This window comes from Dipodomys ordii, unplaced genomic scaffold, assembly GCF_000151885.1.
Source record: "Dipodomys ordii isolate 6190 unplaced genomic scaffold, Dord_2.0 Scaffold104, whole genome shotgun sequence".
Taxonomy (NCBI): Eukaryota; Metazoa; Chordata; class Mammalia; order Rodentia; family Heteromyidae; genus Dipodomys; species Dipodomys ordii.
The window spans coordinates 3,462,760-3,484,069 of record NW_012267320.1 but is presented as its reverse complement, the minus strand read 5'-3'; the positions used below and the strand labels follow the sequence as shown (position 1 = coordinate 3,484,069).

At 44.3% G+C, this 21,310-nt stretch overlaps 2 protein-coding genes across 2 annotated transcripts in view; one reads left to right on the top strand and one right to left on the bottom strand.

Moving 5' to 3' along the window:
- Window positions 1-9,953, top strand: part of Ifngr2 (interferon gamma receptor 2 (interferon gamma transducer 1)) — a gene marked incomplete at its 5' end in the record, with an annotated part of 18,876 nt that extends 8,923 nt beyond the window's left edge. The window contains 4 exons of the mRNA XM_013027433.1: window positions 1,886-2,034; window positions 4,114-4,264; window positions 5,616-5,764; window positions 9,270-9,953. Coding sequence (XP_012882887.1) covers window positions 1,886-2,034; window positions 4,114-4,264; window positions 5,616-5,764; window positions 9,270-9,407 — 587 coding nt within the window. The remainder of the gene's footprint in view (window positions 1-1,885; window positions 2,035-4,113; window positions 4,265-5,615; window positions 5,765-9,269) is intronic.
- Window positions 9,954-17,671: 7,718 nt separating this feature from the next.
- The window catches only part of Tmem50b (transmembrane protein 50B), a 33,259-nt gene continuing 29,620 nt past the window's right edge, over window positions 17,672-21,310 (bottom strand). The window contains exon 7 of the mRNA XM_013027470.1: window positions 17,672-18,465. Within this exon, the coding sequence (XP_012882924.1) occupies window positions 18,420-18,465 (46 nt within the window). The 3' untranslated portion in view covers window positions 17,672-18,419. The remainder of the gene's footprint in view (window positions 18,466-21,310) is intronic.

Below are 21,310 nucleotides of genomic sequence, written 5' to 3'. Positions count from 1 at the left end.
GCTCTACCACTTGAGCTACAGCGCCACTTCCGGTTTTCTGGTGGTTTATTGGAGATAGGAGTCTCACGGTCTCTCCTGCCCGGGCTGGCTTTGAACCGTGATCCTCAGATCTCAGCCTCCTGAGTAGCTAGGATTACAGGCATGAGCCACCAGTGTCCGGCTTCACTTCTGACTTTTTATCTGCTTATGTGATGCTGAGGAATCAAACCCAGGGCCTCATGCACAAGGCAAGCAGTCTACCACTGAGCCACCTTCCCAGCCCTCTGCCAGTTTCTTCCATCTTTCTAAAATTTAGTGTGTGTGTGTGTGTGTGTGTGTGTGTGTGTGTGCGCGCGTGCGTGCACGCGCTTAGGACCTCACAGTCTCCCTTAGCTTTTTTGTACAAGGCTGGTGCTGTAATACTTGAACAATGCCTCCACTTCTAGGTTTTTGCCAGGTAATTGGAGATAAGAGTCTCACATGGCTTCATGCAATCCTCCCATCTCAGCCTCCTGAGTATCTAGGATGACAGGCATGAGCCACCTGTGCCGGGCGAGCTTCCTCACCTTTAGGAGTGGTGCCTGTCTATGCTATGGATGGCTGCATGTGAACACACCAGCTGTGTCCTTGGTGCCCTGGCAGCTGCCCCGCTGGCTGCCCATTGTCCCAGCGGGCCCTTCTTCCTTCAGTGCTTTGAAACATGGCTGATCTCCACCTTTAGATGAGGCTTATGCCTTGGATGACAGTCCCAGTCCCTCCTCTCTTCAGAAGGCAGATCTGAGCTTCGTCCTTTCAGCGGCCAAGTGGCTGGTGTCCATGTGTCCATGCCGTGTCCATGTGGACACAGACACAAACTGAAGGAGGTGTCCCGTGCGGTGAGAGTCCTGCAGCTGGTGCCAGGCCCCGACGCCGGCCGGCCTTCCTCGTTGTGCTCACTTCACTGTGAAAAGGGAAGCTGGAGAATGGAAGTGCCGGGGATCTGAGAGGCTTCAGTGAAAGAGCTCTTTGTCCTCAAGCTCCCCCTGGCTGGCAGAGGGCGGGCTGGTCCTCACTGCCAGCCCAGCATTGTCGGACGCAGCTGCTCCACCAGAACAAGTGAAACCAGAGGGAACGCATGAGGACCAGTTGCTTTCTCACAGAGAGATAGGCCAGACTATGTGTGTCAGCGCCCAAGGGAGAGTGTGGAAGCATACGCGAAATCCAGCCCCCGCAGTGTGAGCGTGTCACTCATGGTTGACATCCATGGGGCTGCCTCCTTCTGGAAAATGGGCCGAAATAAATCTCTTAGAATATGAAGGACACAACCTGTACTTGGATCTGAGTTTCCCCTGGTTAACTGGACCAGGCACAACATGCGCTTGCATTTCTGGTGCTCCATAAAACACAGTCCTTGACTGTCCTGTCCTGTGTATTATGGGAAAAGCCTTAAACAGACAGCCAGGGCATCGTTTCTGGGTTATGTTCCAATTTACAAGAACCTCACAGACAAAAGTTAGTGACTAGAATCCAGAGGTAGTGGCACTTTCCTGTTGTCTCCTCTAGACAGGAAGATCATTGGAGCTCAGGAGTTGGATGAGTCTAGGAACCTAGAGACACCCTCACCCAAGAATAATAGTAAGAAGAAAGTTAAGACCAATTTTGTTCATTTCTACTGGAATAGGTAAAGGCTAATACATTTCCCCCCCTTTTGGTCTAGGGGTATGTCTTAAGTAGTAGAGTACCTGCCTAGCAGGTGTGAGGTCCTGGTATCAGAGAAGAGGAAGAGGGATGGGAGGGGAGGGGAGAGAATATATAAATATATATATATGTGTGTGTGTGTGTGTAGAGATTATAATATGTACTGCACGCGCACGCGCACGTGCTTTCTATGCATATGTATGGTGTTGTGTTTGTAATTCTATTTCAGTTACGATCGGGCCTCCAAAAGACATGTTGGTGACCCCAGAAGCAGCTTCCCTTCTCATCAGGCTCTCCTCTCCCTTTGAACTCCCTAGGAAGTGCGGGATCGTGTTTGTCTATTACATCCATTACTGGGAAGAAGCAGGAGTCCAACAGGCAAGAGCATTTTTCTTCTTTGATTTGCTTGGCTTTTGATTTTCTGACTTAGGAGAAGAAAGAAAACATGAACGTTGGGCCAGGAGAGCAGGAACTCCCAGTGTCTCAAATCCGTGGTAGAAATCCATCTCCTTGAGATCTGCTCAGTGTAGTGATTCTGGAAAGTGGGTGAGCTCTGGTGGGGCCCAGGTGGAGTTGTGAAAGAAGTGTTAGCCCTGGCCTCTGTGGACTGCTGAGTTCAGGGCCTGAGCCTAATTTTTTTTTTTTTTTGTCAGTTGTGGGGATTGAACTCTGGGCCTGGGCGCTGTCCCTCAGCTCTTCAGCTCAAGGCTAGTGCTCTACCACTTGAGCCATAGCACTACTTCTGGTTTTCTGAGTGGTTTACTGGAGATAAGAGTCTCTTTGAACCAGGATCCTCAGATCTCAGCCTCCTGAGTAGCTAGGATTACAGGTGTGAGCCACGGACACCCGGAGCCAGTACTAGGGCTTGAAATCAAGGCCTGGGCGCTTTTTCACTCAGGGCTGGCACTCTACCATTTGAGCCACTGCTCTACTTCTGGCCTTTTTGGTGATTAATTAAGAATCTTCACAGATTTTTCTGCCAGGGCTGGCTTTGAACTGTGATCCTCAGATCTTAGCCTCCTGAATAACTAGGATTACAGGTATGAGCCACCAGGCTCTGGCTTCCTGAGCCTGCTTTAATTCTCATTGTCAAAATTCATCATTATGCACATTGTGTTGAGACTCCTCCCCACCCCCCCCTGCTGTCCCCGCACCTCAGACCCTGGCCAGGTGGACTAAAAGAATGCTGTCACCCATTTCTCCCCTTTGAGGCCTAGACTTAGTATGCTACCCATGATGCCTTTGCCACATCTAGGCTTGGGTAGGGAGGTGTTGCTGGACCTGTTTGTGTTCAGTTTGAGTCATGCCATAGCTGTCCACAAACAGTCTTGTGGAGGTCCACTTTAATGATTGGAAAGCGTCCAAAACACACATGGGCGAGCCTGGGTCAAGGCTGCCTTGTCAACAGGCTTTGTCTCCCTTAGATAACAGCATTCTCAGAGTCACTTTCCATGTCCCAGAAAAGGAATTCACTACTGCAGTCTGCAAGTTTACTATGTAAGTAGTTTGAACAGTTTCCAAGAAAGGCCTAAGTAAGCTGGGTGCCGTGCCTCACACCTGTACTCCTAGCTACTCAGGAGGCTGAGATCTGAGGATCATGGTTCAAAGCCAGCCAGGCAGAAAAGTCTATGAGACTTTTTTTTTTTTCTTGTCAGTCATGGGGCCTGAACTCTGGGTCTGGGCGCTGTCCCTCAGCTCTTCAGCTCAAGGCTAGCGCTCTAACACTTGAGCCACAGTGCCACTTCCGGCTTTTTCTGCTTTATGTGATGCTGAGGAATAGAACCCAGGGCCTCATGTATGGGAGACAAGCATTCTACCACTGAGCCACCTTCCCAGCCCCCATGACACTCTTATCTCCAGTTAATCACCAGAAAACTAGACGTGGCACTGTGGCTCAAACTGTAGAGCGCTTGCCTTGAGCTGAAGAGTTGAAGGGCAGTGCCCAGGCCCAGAGTTCAAAACCCACGACCAAAACTAAGATTTAAGTTTCTACTTGTAGCTGAACACCATTGGCTTGCATGTGTAATCTTAACTACTCTGCACCTTTCTCTGAAGATAGAGGTTCAAACCAGTTAACCACCAAAAAGTCAGAAGAAGAGCTGTGGCTCAAGTGGTAGAGCACCAATCTTGAACAAAAAGCTAAGGGTAAACAAGAGGCTCTGAATTAAAGCCCCACTACTAGTACCAAAAAGTGTGTGTGTGTGTGTGTGTGTGTGCTTGTGCTTGTTACAATGGAGCTTCCTAGGCCTCAAAGCCCTAAAGTGTCAGCATTTTTCATGACTCGACTGACCAGTTTTTGCAGACAGAACTTGACCTCTGCAAGCTAGTGATTCTAAAACATCGTCTAACTCTTTGGTTGTGTCTAGTGAATCTGAGTAAACACTGGAAAAGCTAGAAGCAGCTTGATCCTGTCTCCGCAGGTGGTTTACCTGTGTGGTTGTGGTATCATTAATACAGGTAAAAGGCCCCATGACCTGCAGTACCATCTTGTTGGATAATTTGAAGCCGTTAAAAGTGTACTGTTTACAAGCTGAGGCACGTTTGTCTTTGCAAACCTCTAGACCTGGACGTTTAAGCAACATATCTTGCTATGAAACAATGGCAAAAGGTAAAGCATGCTTTCTTACACCCTCTTTCTAGCTTCTATAAGCCAAGATAAAGAATTTCCCTGCTGAGCTGGGTGCCGGTGGCGCCTCTCAGGAGGCTGAGATCTGAGGATCGGGGTTCAAAGCCAGCCCAAGCATGAAAGTCCTTGAGACTCTTATCTCCAATAAACCACTCAGCAAACCAGAAGTGGTGCTGTGGCTCAAGTGGTATAGTGTTTCCCTTGAGCTGAAGAGCTCAGTGATAGTGCCCAGGCCCAGAGTGCAAGCCCCACAACCAACAACAACAACAAAAAAGAATTTCCCAAAGTAGTTTAACTAGGGAGTGCTTACAAGATGATAGAAAGTAGAAACAGAGACCCAGACAGAAGTATTTCACTGAAGCCAGGCACCAGTGGCTCACACCTGAAGCCCTAGCTATTCAGGAGGCTGAGGATTGCGGTTCAAAGCCAGCCCAGGCAGAAAAGTCCATGAGACTATTGTCTCCAATAAACCACCAGAAGCTTACGTGGTGAGAGGCCCTGAGTTCAACTCCTGGCACTAGAAAAAAATATATAGTACTCAACTGCCAATACTGTGAGCATATGCTACAATCTATAGTAGCATGGGCTGCCGACAGCTCCCTTATTTTATTATAGATTAACCCTGTCTGGGTGCAAGTTGGGTATTTTTAACCTAAATATTTGAGAACGAAAATATTTCAGATTCTAGAGTTTTTGTTTTCAGATTTCAGAATTTTTACATACATTTGAGATGTCTTTGAGGATAAGACCCAGTCTAAACACAATTTTCATTTATGTTTCATGTGTGATTTTTTTTTTTTTTTGTCAGTAATGGGGCTTGAACTCTGGGCCTTGGAACAGTCCCTGAGCTCTTCACCTCAAGGCTAGCGCTCTACTAATTGAGCCACAGCGCCACTTCTGGTTTTCTGATAGCTAATTGGAGATAAGAGTCTCATGGACTTTCCTGCCAGGACTGGCTTTGAACCTTGATCCTCAGATCTGGGATGACAGGCGTGAGCCACTGGTGCCCAGCTTCATGTCTATTTTATATGATACAACAGCTCTGTTTTGACAGTGATCTGTCACATTGGTTCAAATGTGGCATTTTTGCAGTTGAAGCATGGTACCAGTTTTCAGGAGGGTTGGATTTTGGAGGATTTTGCAATTCGGATTTTTGGATAAAGGACGCTCACCCTCTAATAATTTAGGCATACAAGGCAGGGACAGAGAGCGAGAGATCTGTTCCTTTTATTGGGACCTGATCATTGTTTAAGCAGTAATGGGTGAATAATGAACTGATGTTTATTTACATCACGTGCGTAACCGTCATTTTCACTTCTCTTGGTCTTTTTAGCCTCCAGCAAGGTGCAACAAGTGGCCCTGATCTCTGTGGCCATCTTTTTAGTATTACTGGCACTGTCTGCTCACTTGCTGTTCAGATATAAAAGCCAAGTGAAATACTGGTTTCACACTCCACCAAGAATCCCATCACAAATAGAAGAGGTAAGTATGCACAAATGGGTCATATCTGACGGTGTCCACTGTCCCCACAGTGAGCAGCAGTGGACAAAACCGTGAACGCAGAGCTCTGAGTTAAAACATGGCGTAGAAAGCCAGGGGTTGATGGCTCAAGGTAGCACAGGGATCTTGTTCTCAGGACAGTGCCCAGCAGCGCCTGGCTGGATGCTGTGAAGCCACACTTCACCTTCAGGAAGGAGGAGAGGCTGTAATGCAGATCATCAGCCTAGAGTAGACAGTACACGTGGGAATGTATGTGCACAGAACATAGGGAAATGAAACAATCCCAGAGTGTGACCACACAGCCTTGTACATCAATGCTCAGTATAGACACCAGTATTTTATAGGATTTGAAGCAGGCTTGTGGTCTTTTCCTGCACGGTTCCAGCCCTTGGGGCTCTAGGATATAGTTGGATCTTCTAAAGACTCAGGACACTTTTAAGATTAAAAACTTAGTCAAAAAAGCTGGGTGCTGGTATCTCATGCCTATAATCCTAGCTACCCAGGAGGTTGAGATCTGAGGATCAAATTCAAGGACAGGGCTAGAATGTAGCTCAGTGTCAAAGCGCTTGCCTAGCAAGTGCAAAGTCCTGGGTTTGATCCCCAGTACCAAAAAAGCAAACAAACAAAAAGAAAGATTCAAAGACAGCTTAGGAAGCAAAGTCTGTGAGACTCACTGCTATCCCCATTTAGCCACCAAAAGCCAGAAGCAGTATATTTTAGCCTTGAGCAAAAAAGCTCAGGAATAGTGGTCAGGCCCTGAGTTCAAGCCCCAGGACTGGCATAAAATAAACAAGCAAACAAAAAACATGGTTTACTCAAGAGAAGAACACCTAGCCCCAGTACTAGCATACACACACAAAAGTATTTTTATGAAACTCAATATTTTGTATAGCTAATGTGTGCCAATTAAATATGTATGTATACATAGGTATGCATGTATGATAAAGTATAGGTAGATGTGAGTAACTCTAGAGCACAATCTAGCAGCACAATCTCCTTGTGGTCTACCATAGTCCTTGTTTCTTCTGCCTTGTTCCTGATGTATTTAAAGAGCACAAGCAAGGGCTGGGAAGATGGCTTAGTGGTAGAGTGCTTGCCTTAAATTCATGAGATCCTGGGTTTGATTCCTCAGCACTACATAAGCAGAAAAAGCCAGAAGTGGCAATGTGGCTCAAGTGGTAGAGCTTTAGCCTGAGCTGAAGATCTCAAGGACAGTGCCCAGGCCGAGTTCAGGTCCCACGACAGACAAAAAAAAATATGTTGAGCAGTGCGTCCAGGTTGAAATAATCATTGAAATAAAGAGCACAGGCATGATCACAATCCCTACTAGAAGCTCGCTAGTTAGCACTGTCATCACATAACAGCTCTTGGTGGGTCTCAGAATTTTACCTGGCATTAATAATCTTTCAGCCACGTGCCAGTGCTAGTTATTCAGGAGGCTGAGATCTAAAGATCGAGGTTCAAAGACAGCCCCAGCAGGAAAGTTCATAACCTATCAAAAAAGCCAGTAGAGCTATGGCTCAAGTGATAGAGTGCTAGCCTTGAGCAAAAGCAGCTCAGGGACAGAGCCCAGGCGTTGAGTTCAATCCCCAGGACGTGCACCCCAAAAAAGAAAATAAAGTTAAAAAAAACAAACAATCTCTGTCAGCGGAACAGCAGCTGGGCCCTGGTTGGTGCATTTGCGAGTGGTTCCTCTGGGCTATGAACCTGGAACACCATCTTTCCATTCACTTTCTTGACAAAGTGTGCTACACACTTAACCAAAAGTTGCTGGAGTTACATGATACAAATGAATCATGTTTCACTTTGATTTCTGAGGTTTCACAAAGGCACGTGATTCCATTTCGTTCCTCTTTTAATCAACCACAAACTGACAGTATTTGTGCGTGTGTGTGTGTTTTCAAGGTACTTGTTTCTCAGTAATGTGGTAAATCCGTGGCACAGGAGGAGTAAAGGAGAAAGCTTAATGTTAGGAGACTTCCTTCCACATTGAGGACACCCCTGACACACTCTTCCAGAGCAACCATGTGGGCCTAAGGACTTGAGGCCAGAACTCCGCCCACTATGTGTTTCGGGTTGTTTTGTGCAGGGTAGAAGCCACAGGTGGAAGGAAGGGACCGAGAGCCGCGCTGCGCGCTCTTCTTCACGCCCCAGCACGGCGTGACAAAAGGTCCTCTTCCTCTGTTACTGAAAAGTTAACATTTTTGAAATGTGTTACTAAATGTGCTATTAGTCATCTTCCCTCAGCATGGATTCCTACTTGGGTCCTCAAAGTTCAGTCCCTTTTTTTTTTTGGGTCCAGTCGTGGGGCCTGAACTCTGGGCCTGGGTGCTGTCCCTCAGCTCTTCAGCTCAAGGCTAGCGCTCTACCACTTGAGCCACAGCGCCACTTCCGGCTATTTTCTTTTTGCTTATGTGGTGCCAAGGAATCGAACCTAGGGCCTCATGCATGCAAGGCAAGCGCTCTACCACTGAGCCATCTTCCAAGCCCTAAGTTCAGCCCTTTTTAAACTTCGGTAGGCAAATGTAGTTGGTCCTTGGATTCGTATTATAGTTATGACTAATTAGGACTCAAGTATCAGGAAGTTTTTCAGTGCTAGGAGGGCCGCTCAGTGGTAGAGCACTATATAGCATGTGCTAGGCCTTGGGTTGGATTCCCAGTACCACAAAAAAAAAATTATTTTAAGTTGGACATCAGTGGCTCATGCCTGTAACCCTAGCTACTCAAGAAGCTAAGATCTGAGGATTGTGGTTCATAGCCAGCCCAGGCAGGAAAGTCCATGAGGCCATCTCCAATTAACCATACACACACAAAAAAGGAAGTGGTACTGTGGCTCAAAGTGATAGACTGCTAGCCTTGAGCAAAACAAGTACAGAGACAGTGCCTAGAGATCCCGAGTTCAAGCCTCAGGACCAGCACACGACACAAAATTATTTCACTAATAGAAAAAAGTTATACCTTAATAAAATGTGACTGTAGCAGCTGAGCATTGATGGCTTATGCTGTAACCCTTGCTACTCAGAAGTCTGAGGTCTGAGGATCATGGTTCAAAGCCAGCTGAGGCAGGAAAATCCACGAGACTTTTTTTTTTTGATCCGGTCGTGGGGCCTGAACTCTGGGCCTGGACATTGTCCCTTAGCTCTTCAGCTCAAGGCTAGCGCTCTACCACTTGAGCTACAGCGCCACTTCCGGCTTTTTTATTTTTTCTGCTTATGTGGTGCTGAGGAATCGAACCCAGGGCCTCAGGCATGCAAGGCAAGCACTCTACCACTGAGCTACCTTCCCAGCCCTCCACGAGACTCTTAATAACAAAAATCCAAAAGTTGAGGTGTAGGTCAAATGGTAGCGCACCAGCCTTGAGCACAAATCCTAAGGTAGTTCCTAGAACTAGCATACACCAAAAAATATGAATATAGGAACTGGAAGTAAAGGTCTGGTACGTAGAACTGATAGCCTAGTTACAGTCTTTGTTTTCAACCTTCTCTAGTATTTGAAGGACCCAGTTCTACCTATCTTAGAGGCTTTGGACAAAGAAAGCTCACCAGAGGATACCTGGGACTCTGTGTCAGTCATTTCATTTCCAGCAAAGGAAGATGTTCTCCAGACACTTGAATCAGAGCGCTGATCAGCCTGCTGGCACGGGACCCGGGGCGGGGAAGCCGCAGACATCCCGCCCCACCTCAGAGCCCAGTGTGCCACACCTCCGCCTCGCTAACTTCTGATGATGCCTAACAAGGCATGTGAGATCTCAGGGGTCACACAGATTCTGTTTTTTTTTTTCTCTAAGAACTCTCTGAAGCATACAAGTTTCTGGCATGTTTCTATAGAAATATCTCAGAAAACTGAAGGTTTCTCTTAAACACTAAACATGTAATTACCTGTTGGTAACGTGGAGGAGGTCTACTGGGATGTTTTTCTTCATTATTGGTAAGTCCTGGCCATCAAAAGACCACATCCTCTTCTTCTGGAAGATGAGCTATCCCAAGCTGCCACACAGTGGACTCTTAGTGGCCTCTTCACATTTTTAGCTTAAAATGTGATGAATCATAGACTAGGAGTGGAGCACAGTGATCCAGCACTTACCCAGCACCTGTGAGCCCTGGGCTCCATTTCCAGCACCACCAAAAGAAAAAGGAGCCAGTGATGGTGGTTCATACCTGTAATCCTGTAACTCAAGAGGCTAAGATCTGAGAATTGTGGTTCAAAGCCAGCCTGGGCAGAAAAGTCCATGGGACTCTTCAGTTAACTACCAGAAATCCTGAAATGGTGCTGTGGCTTAGTGGTACAGTGCTCGCCTGAGTGAAAAAGCTCAGGGACAGCACCCAGGACCTAAGTTCAAGCCCCATGACCCACAAAAAAAAAATTGTCTTGTACATATTTGCCTAATAACTTGTCTTTCTAAAAGTTGGAAATAAAGTTTTTTTAAGAGTATGTGAAAGTCTTTTTGTTTCCACTCACCTATATTTCAGCCTATTTTCTGCAATCTTTCCTTTTTGTAAAATATTGTATCTATACTTTTGTTTTCTTAAGTAACACCCAAGAGAGCTGATGACATGTCAAAGAAACTCAGTATGAACTTTCTCCTGGTGTCACTTGGTTCCTAGAAAAGTGGAAGGGATTTTTCAGCAGTTGACAATAGAACTTGGTTCTCATGATGAGTCATTCATTGATGGTGGGGTTGTGAGTGATGAATTAGCTAAGGCACTGTCGGCAGTGTTATGCACCCAGGCCACAGATCTAATTGTGTTGAACTTGGTTTTAATGCTGGTTAATGTAAACCCATTTGTGTGACTCAATATTTGGGAAGATTCGTATAGGCTCACCCCAACTCCCACACAAGGTCGGTAGCCATGAGATCTGCTTTCACAAGAAGTCCTGTGGATGACTTTGTCCTGACAGTGGGAAGAGATTTGTCTGTAGGTTAGTAACACTTGTAGCGTTACTTGGTGGTGTCACCTTTTCTTCTTCCTCTTTTGAGCCCTGAACTGCTGTTAAGAAATCTAGCTACTTTTTGAGCTGGTGTCAGCAGCTCATGCCTGTAATCTTAGCCATTCAAGTGGCTGAGATCTGTGCCGGCAAAAAAAAAAAAAAAAGGCTAAAATCTGAGGATCACAGTTCAAAGCCAGCCTATTATTAGACTTTTTTTTGTTGGTCATGGGGCTTGAACTCTGGGCCTGGGCACTGTCCCTCAGCTCTTCAGGTCAAGGTAAGTGCTCTACCACTTGAGCCACAGCACCACTTCTGGTGGTTTATTGGAAATAAAAGTCTCTTGGACTTTCCTGCCCAGGCTGGCTTTCAACCACGAGCCTCAGATCTCAGCCTCCTGAGTAGCTAGGATTACAGGTGTGAGCCACCAGCACCCGGTGAGACTTTTTAATTAACAATCAAAAAGCCAGAAGTGGAAGAATGGCCTAAGTGGTAAAGCTCCAGGTTGAGCTGTAAGATAGTGACTAGGCACTAACTTAGTGCCCTAAGTTCAAGCCCAAGTACTGGTACATACACAAAACGAAATGTAGCTTTCTTGCTAAACAGTGTGTATTTGGGCACCCAAGGCAACAAGAATTCAAAGGACTGAGCTAGGGATGGGGTTCTGGATTCAATCCAAGCACTACAAAAAGAATAAAAATAGGCTGGGTGCCGGTGGCTCATGCCTGTAATCCTACTCAGGAGGCTGAGATCTGAGGATTATGGTTTAAATCCAGCCTGGGGAAGCAAAGTCCATGACACTCTTCAATGAATTATAGGAAGTCATTAGTAGAGCTGTGGCTCAAAGTGGTAGAGCACTAGCCTGGAGCAAAAGAGCTCCAGGCTGACTACATACATACATATACATACAATTTTTTTTTTTTTTTTTGCCGGTCATGGGGCCTGAACTCTGGGTCTAGGCGCTGTCCCTCAGCTCTTCAGCTCAAGGCTAGCGCACTACCACTAGAACCACAGCGCCACTCCCGGCTTTTTCTGTTTATGTGATGCTGAGGAATTGAACCCAGGGCCTCATGCTTGCAAGGCATGCACTCTACCGCTGAACTACCTTCCCAGCCCCCATACAATTTTTTTAAATGTCCAGCTCCACCACCTCCCCTTCTGCCATACAGGTGAGTCTTTGTGAGGCATCTGTCTTACCTGTTAGGTACACTTTGAGTTAGCCAAACTTAGGAAAAGAGAAATTATAGACTTTCTTTGGATCATTGAAGGTATTGAAAATAAAAGCACTTCCTCTGATGGGCCCAGCGAGGAGTGGAGGATATGAATACAGTTGCCCCACAGCATCACGGGGTCCTCTGATACCAAAGTTGCTCATGTTCCAGTACCTTGTATACAATGGGTTACTATTTGCACATACCCTATATGTAAATTTCTGTATGTAAATCATTTCTACATGTAAGTCATCTCTAAATTACTTATAAACCCTAAAACAACACAGATGCTGTATACATAGTGGCTGTACTGGTGCAGGAAAAGTGGTAAGAACAGGTCTGTCCATGTTCAGGACAGGTGGAATGTTTTTGTATATGTTCAGTCCATGCGGGGATGAATCTGTGGCTACGAAAGTTTGGAGGGCAGACTGTAGCAGGAAGGGTATGGGCAAGATTTTGCGTCTAGTAGGAAAGGGACAGAGCAGTTCTTTGCAGAGGAAGCACATCTGTGCAACTTGGCTAAAGAGGTCACAGCTTGTCAGGGACCCCTGGGGACCAAATTTCAAAAGTGCTGGATTCAGGCTGGAATTGGTCTTGTGTCCTGGGGTGTAGGACAGCTGTGGTTCAGCCCTAAAAGGTAGCCTTGTTGGTGGCAGATGCAAGGCCCAAGTCTAGAGCCAATGCTACTTCCGAGAGAGAGAGAAAAAGAGAGAGAGAGAGAGAGTGTGTGTGTGTATCGTGTCTACATGACTTCTTCCAGTACTGGAGTTTGAACTCAGGGCCTTGCACTCTCCCTTAGAGCCATATGGGAAGGTAAGAAGGCCCTTCAATGTGATTATAGATTGGAATCCTGCAGCAGGAAAATAATAGTTTCTTTACTATAAAACACTTTAGTAGCTGAGCACTTATGCTTATAACTCTAGCTATTCAGGAGGCTGAGATCTGAGGAGTGGTTCAGAGCCTGCCTGGGCAGGAAAGTCAATGAGATTCTTGCCTTCAATTAACCAAAAGCCAGAGTGGAGCTGTGGCTCAACTGGTAGAGTGCTAGCCTTGAGCAAAAAAATCTAAGAGAGTGTACTCTAGCACTGAATTCAAGTTCCAACACACACACACACACACACACAGCATATTAGTGGGGCACATGAAAAATTTTAGTAAGGTAACAGTTCTGTATCTGTTAATTTCCTAGTTTTGATATTGAGCTATATTTTTTTTGTTTTTTTTTGGGGGGGGGTCCGGTCGTGGGGCCTGAACTCTGGGCCTGGGTGCTATTACTCAGCTCTTCAGCTCAAGGCTAGCATGCTACCACTTGAGCCACAGCGCCACTTCCGGCTTTTTTCTTTTTGCTTATGTGGTGCTGAGGAATCGAACCCAGGGCCTCATGCATGCAAGGCAAGCGCTCTACCACTGAGCCACCTTCCCAGCCCTGAGCTATATTTGGAGAACTTACGCATGCCATTCAATAGTAAAAGAGGCACAGGCCTGAAGTCAAACATTTCTGTATAAAACAATAAAACAATGTATTAAAATGATAACACTTGGATAATGTGAAGATACATAGGAATTTGTGTTATTTTCCTGTAAGTCTGCAGTTATTTCCGAATGAAAAGTTAATTTCTAAATTTGCAATTTCATGGTGGGAGGTAAACTGTATGGTTAAGACTGAATCCCTTCCTAGCATTTGGGGCAGAAGCAGCTGGAGATCAGTCCCATAGTAGCCTTTGGAATACACTTTCTGGTTTTCAGGACCTCTGGGGAAAGGGAAACACCCAGATGATCTGAAAATCAGTTTTCTCCACTGGCATGATCTGTAAGGGATGAAACACCTGCTACACTTACTTGTAAAAAGACAAAACATCCTGTTTTTTTTTTTGTTGTTGTTGACTGTGGGGCTTGAACTCTGGACCTGGGTGCTGTCCCTGAGTTCTTCAGCTCAAGGTGAGTGCTCTACCACTTGAGCCACAGCGCTATTTCCTGTTTCCTGGTGGTTCATTGGAAATAAAAGTCTCACAGACTTTCTTTACCTGGGCTAGCTTTGAACTGGTGTCCTCAGATCTCAGCCTCCTGAGTAGCTAGGATTACAGACATGGCTAGGCTAAAACATCCTGTTTTCTGTAGCTAAAATAATTAAAGGAGCATGTTTTCTTACCTGAAAACACTAAGAAAAAAATATTTAAGCTGTGATAAAACTGCTACAAAAAATAATCAGCTGTGGGAAGCTTGAAACAAAAACAAAACTATTACCACCAGAGGTGGCGTATGTATCCTGCCTGTAATTCAGCACTCAGGCGGTGGAGGCAGCATGACCCATCAGAACTGGAGACCAGCTTGGACTATATAGCAAGACCCTTAAAATAAGACTGGAATCTACTATTTTTCTGAATGTGACACACCACCTAGTGTCGAAAAGCTAAAAAGCCATCTGAAAAGCAAAATATCAGTGGCTCAAGCCTGTAATCCTTGTTCATTCAGGAGACTGAGATCTGAGAATTCGAATTCCAAGAAGAAAAATTCATGGGACTCTTTCAATTAACCACCAAAAAGCTAGAAGTGAAACAGTGCCTCAAGTGGCAGAAAAAAAATCCACAGGAAAAGGAAGGAAACGCTTGAGCGAAGCCATAGGGGAAGGTAAGAAGAGCCTCATTTATTATCAACTGCACTGACAGGGAAGCAAGAATTAGAAGCAAACCAGCGTGAACATGGATAGAAAGCTGCCAATAATCCTAAATGGAAAGCAGAAGACCCCATAATTGCAACTGCTCCTTCTGCACCAACTCTGCTTCCATAGTCCCCTGGCTTACCAACTTCTCCCCAAATCAACAGTGTCCACACCCAATATGTCCACTTGCTAATCCCGCCTTCTATCTGTCCCCCAAAAGCAGTAGTTTCCCCAAACTACATTTCTCCAAAGTTTTCCGAGAGATATTTTTCCAAGTCAAGTACAGAAATCACCATATTCCAATCCCTTCCTACAAATATGCAATGGCTATTAAAAAAAAACACGAAAATGGTATATTGGTTTAGTTTGGCCAGCTGTTTCACGTGCCTCTTTGACGTGTACGTCTTTCCCAGTCCGTGAAGGAACTGCAGGGCTCACCAGAAACTTGGGACATGCAGGCTGAGTGAAGAGCATGGCTTTGACATCTCTGCACCCAAGATTTTGCCTCTGAATTGTGAAACTGGCAAGACCCGATAGCAGAGGCCCAGAGTTCTCAGTGCTGTCTCTGTGCGGCAGAATGACATCAAAACAAGGCCTTAAAAGGATGGTAAGAATGAGTCTTAAAAGACAGCCCAGGGATGGGAAGGTGGCTCAGTGGTAGAGTGCTTGCCTTGCATGTATGAGGCCCTGGGTTCGATTCCTCAGCACCACGTATACAGAAAGAGCCAGAAGTGGCACAGTGGCTCAAGTGGTAGAGTACTAGCCTTGAGCTGAAGCGCTGAGGAACAATGCCCAGGCCCAGAATTCAAGCCCCACGACCGATAGCCCATTACCAGGTATCAGTGGTTCATGCTCATAATCCTAGCTACTCAGGAGGCTGAGCTCTGAGGACAGTGGTTTGAGTTCAGACCAGGTAGAAGCATTAATGAGACTCTTATCTCCAATTCACCTAAAAGTGCTTAATTGAAAGTGGCTGGGCCAGTGGTTCACGCCTGTAATCCTAGCTACTCAGGAGGCTGAGATCTAAGGATCTCTGTTCAAAGCCAGGCCGGGCAGGTAGGTCCATGAGACTCATATCTCCAATAAACCACTAGAAAACCAGAAGTGGCGCTGTGGCTCAAGTGGCAGAGTGCTCTCCTTGAGCTGAAGAGCTGACGGACAGCGCCCAAGCCCAGAGTTCAAGCCCCACGACCGACAAAAAAAAAAAAAAAGCTGAAAGTGGAGATGTGGCTTAAGTAGTGGAGCATTAGCCTTCAACAAGAGAGCTTAAGAATGGTGCACAGGACCAGTGTTCAAGCCCTAGGACACGCACACACGCACACACGCACACACGCACACACACGGCCCATTATAGTGTCCACAGTTATAGGGTACAAAAGTAAGAAAAAAATACACGTAATAGAAAAAATATCGCCTGTGATTTTTTCCTCTTAATGCTGACTTTGTTCTTTTTTAAAGTCATTTTTGATTTTCAAAATTATCCTGTAAGTAGTTGTGCAAAGGGATTCCAATTCAACTTAAGAGTGCAATGCATCTTGATTAAAGTCATCTTTTTTCTTTTTTTTTTGGTTGACTGTGAGTCTTGAAGTCAGGATCTGAGTGCTGCCCTTGAGCTCTTTTTGCTCAAGGCTAATGCTCTACCACATGAACCACAGTCCCATTTCTAGTTTTCTGGTGGTTAATTTGAGATAACTGCCTCATAGACTTTCACTGCCTGGACTGTCTTTGAACTGCAATCCTCAGATCTCAGCCTCCTGAAAGTAGCTAGAATTACAGGTATGAGCCACCAGCACCCAGTTTTTGTTTTTGTTCTGTTTGTTTAACAAAGCTCTTAATACAACAGAACAGTCTCATAGTATTGGTCGACACACAAACAAAAGACACTCAGTCTTAACAGCCTTGAGCTTGTGTAATAGTAAGATATTTATTAAGGATCTCGTGTGTTTTTTGAAATGATTCCCAAGGAGTCTACTAATTCAAAAAGTATGAGAAGACACTAAACATTATCTTTTTCTTTTTAAAATGGAAAACAAGAACAGGAAATGAATAGATTTGTTCGCAATTAAAAACACATTCATGGCCAAGTTGAGGAAAGAAAAGTAAACCGCTGTGGGTTGTCAGCGTACCCCTTATAAATCTTCACACTAGCATTTTAGAGGTCTGGGTACATTGTTTCTCCTGGTAAAGAGATCAAGTGTACTTGAATAACTGAAAAATGAACAAGAAACCAATTTTCATGGCCTGTTTTCTTCAACCAATAATATTTTAAGGTGTATTAAGTAATAAATAAGTCACAGTCATTGCAATACCTTATAAGAGAACATTAACAATTAACTTACAGTTTGTTGGAAACAAGACAAAGCTTACATCTTGAGGAAAACCCAAGTAAAGAGACGACGTTGCACAGTTCCGCAGGTGCATCATATGCTGTGCACTCTCGAGAGAGAAAGGAATTAAGCAAAGTAAGGCTTGCATTAGAAGTTGCATATGCTACCGTGGATATTATTCTGGTTTACAACCAATGGCTCTATAAACCTTCTTTGGGAAAGAAGAATACATTGAAAAAATCCTTGTATCAAAGGAAAAGCAAATGTGACAATGAAAGCCCACAGGAAAATACATACAGTGCAAATACAATGTCTCAATCTCAGTGAAGGAAGTTTCGGATTGGAGTGTTAACTTGGAGTTGAAGATACATTTCACCTGTTCACCCAAAGCTTGAGAGCTATGGTGAAAAGACTTGCAGCCAGTAATTAAATACACAATATGTCTCCTTTTTCACTAAATTATAATCCCCTTCAGTATGAAGTTCTTGCTCTTTAATTATCCCACGATTCATGCTTCTAAACTGCAGCTGCAACTCACTGGCTATAGAACTGTATAATGTCAGGCAAAACTGTGTAGTATCTGCCAAGCACTGGTGGCTCACACCTGTAATACTAGCCACTCAGGAGTGGAAGAGCTGAGGATAGTGGTTCGAAGCCAGCCAGAGCAGGAAAAATGTGTGGGATTCTTACCTCCAATAAACTACTCAGAAAAAGCCAGAAGTGGCACTATGGCTCAAGTGGTAAAGCACAAGCTTTGAGCAAAAGAAGCTCAAAGACAGTGCCTAGGCCCTGAGTTCAAACTCCAGGACTAGCACAGAAACAGAACCAACCAACCAACCCTGTGTAATGTCAGCTAATGCCAGGCTGTCATTACACTCTGGGACAAGGTAAAATTGCTGTTTTGGAAAGCCCAGTCCTTGTACATCAACCATAAAAAAGTTTATTATGCATTATCCTTTCTCAAATAAAGGAAGATTAGAGGAATTCTTTTTAAAAAGAGGCTCTCAAACTAGTCCTTTGGGCATTTAAAAAAATCTACATAAAAAGTCCATTCCTTAATACATACATTTTTCCCTTTAAAAAAAAATCTAATTTTTAAGCCAAAATACACTACAACTTGCAGAAATACTTTAGTAACTCAGTGCTTATTCTAGTTATAGGGCATTCTATTTCTCGTACATCTTTAGACATTAGAAATATGGAGACTTTACCTCTGAAACAGCACAATGACATGACCCTGGCTCTGGGAACAGACCATCAAGCTTTAAGTCTCAAGAATAAAATCTGATACTCATCTTCCAGTCTGTATATCATCTATTATGTACACATTAACAGTCTGGTCATGAAAAAGATGAATTTCATAAAATGATTTCAAAACTTGGGGCATAAAAGTGCAAAGAAACAAAAACATTTCATGTACAATTTCATTTGGCAATGTGTAAATTATACTGAGAGATAAAAACATAGCTACAAATGTAATCTAACAAAAGGAAAATGTGATTCAAGCAGTGATCTCAGGTCCAGAGCTCTTCCGTTCTTCCAAACTTATAGATGAGAGTACTAGAAAGAGATGAGTGTAGATCATGAAATCCATGAACAGCGATGCAGAATTCATTTTTTAAATGTGCTCTGACAAGTATCTTATTGATCCTTTTGTATCTATTTCTAAAATCAAATGAAAGATCATGCTGGTGATGCTGGTGGTAAAGTAATTAGGTGTTCCCTCTCGAAGTCTAGGAAGTGAGCCGGGAGCTGGTGGCTCAGGCCTGTAATCCTAGCTACTCAGGAGGCTGAGATCTAAGGACTGTGGTTCAAAGCCAGCCCGGGCAGGAAAGTCTATGAGACCCTTATCTCCAATTAACCCAGAAAACCGGAAGTGGCACTGTGGCTCAAGTGGTAGAGCACTCCCCTCAAGCTGAAGAGTGGAAGGACAGCACCCAGGACCAGAGTTCAAGCCCCATGACGGACAAAAAAAAAAAAAAGTCTAGGAAGTTATTACAAAGTAAACTTGTGAGGGGAAGAGATAACTTTCATGAGGGCAAGGATTGGAGCATTTTTCATCTTGTGACACATAATGTGACCAATAAGGACTAGAGTATTCTAGTACAGACCAGGCTATAGGTCTGTCTTTCTTTCCTTCCTTCCTTCCTTCCTTTCTCTCTCTCTCTCTTTCTTTCTTTTTGGTGCTGATATTGGGGTTTGAACTAAGAGCCTTTTACCCTTGCTTGTGTACCACTTGAGCCATACAACTTCCACTTCAGGCTTTTTGCTAGTTAATTAGAGGTAAGAATCACATGAGTTTCCTGCCTGAGGCTGGCTTCAAATCACAATCCTCGCATCTCACCTACTGAGTGGCTATAGTCATGAACTACCAGCACTTGTTTTCTTTCCTTCTTTTCCTTCCTTTCCTTCCTTCTTTTAAGTTTTTTTCTTTGTCTTCCTTTATTTCTCTTTCTTTATTTTTTTAAACTGTGATTAAGTGATTATTCACAAATTTCATAGTATTGTGAGATAGTGATACTTAAAGTCACAAACACATTCTAACCTTCATGGGGCAAATTGTCTTTATGGTGGTCCATAACGTTTATGAGTTCTATGAGCTTTGACAATACAGCTACCTCTTCCACATTGGGTGCTATGTACATTTCTTTCCTTTTGCTTGGTTACCTATTCCCTCTATCCCTCTCATTCCCCGCCTCCCATCGCTGCCCTTGAGTTGCTTAGTATTTTTTGATCAGTGTCCAGTGCAGCTGATGGGTCCCATTGTTGTTTCTCCTGTTTCCCTCTGTTTCTGTGTCCTCCTCCTAGTTTCCCTCCAATGTGCACATATATACCATATACGTGATCAGCAGCATGGGGTCGTTTAGTAATGATACAACCAGATGAGTGGAGGGCCTTTGTCTCTAGAGTCTTGTTTACTTTGTTGTATCTCCTTACATTTTGGATTTAACATCTACATACCAGGGAGACCATGTGCTGTTTGTCTCTTTGCTTTTGGCTTACCTCACTCAAAATAATTTTTTTCTAGTTTTATCCATTTCCCTACAAATGCCATTATTTTCTTTTTATTTTTTAAAATAAATATTAGGTGCTGAGTACTGGCTGTGAACCAAATGCCTAGCTAAGTACTAGAATGTGACTAGATAAAAATGAACTAATTTCCTCCTTAGAAAGCTAAGAGTCTAGTGAGAGACAGTTTAAAAATAAGTAAATAAAGGTCCAACTACAAAATTATGCTATAAAGGAGTAGCATATGGTATCATAAAAAATATAAGGATCTGACAGAGAATGTGCTTTCTGGTTTTCTAGTGGTTAATTGGAGATCAGAGTCTCTCAGACTTTCCTGCCCAGGCTGGCTTCAAATTGCGATCCTCAGATCTGAGCCTCCTGAGTAGCTGAGATTACCGGCGTGAACCACCAGTGCTGGCGCTTCTGGCATTTTTAGAAAGTGGTTAACTAGAGATAAGAGTCTCATGGACTTCCTTGCCTAGAGTAGCTTCAGTTCATGATCCTCAAATCACAGCCTCCTGAGCAGCTAAGATTACAGGCATGACCAACCAAGCACCTGACATCAATACTGTTTTATTTTTACACTTTTAGAAAATCCAAATCTCAAAAGGTTTTGAATATAAGCAGATAATTATGTAGTCATTCTAATCACTCCCCTTCTGTGTGCTTGTGTGTGCATCTGTGTGGGTACATGTGTGCTAGTACAGGGGCTTGAACTGAGGGCCTGGGTGCTGTCCCTTAGCCTTTTCATGCTAGGCTGGTGCTCCACCACTTGCTTTACTTCTAGCTCTTTGGTGGTTAATTGCAGCTAAGAGTCTCATGGACTTTACTGCCCCGGCTGGTTTCAAACCTCAATCCTCAGATCTCAGTCTCCTGAGTAGCTAGGATTACCTGTGTGAGCCACCATGCATGTTTTTCTTTCCTTTTTTCTTTTTTGAATGATGTTAAATGACACAGATTTGTTTGTTTTCACAAAGCATAGGCTATGAATGCAACAGTCTGGGTTCAAATCTGTGCTCTGCATTTACTATCTGGGTATTCTTAAGTATGCTCTGAGCCTGATTTCCTCATCTATGAAATGGTGAAACCACTGATATAGACCTAAGTATTAAATAAGAATTCAAAAGGTAACATACCGAGCAGGCCCCTTCTGGGAAGGTAGCTCAGTAGTAGAGGCTGGCCTGGGTTCTGATCTCCATGAGGCCCTGGGTTCGATTCCTCAGCACCACATAAGAGAAAAAAGCCAGAAGTCGGGGCTGGGAGGGTGGCTCAGTGGTAGAGTGTTTGCCTTGTATGCATGAGGCCCTGGGTTCAATTCCTTAGCACCACATAAGCAGAAAAAGCTGGAAGTGGTGCTGTGGCTCAAGTGGTAGAGCACTCCCCTCAAGCTGAAGAG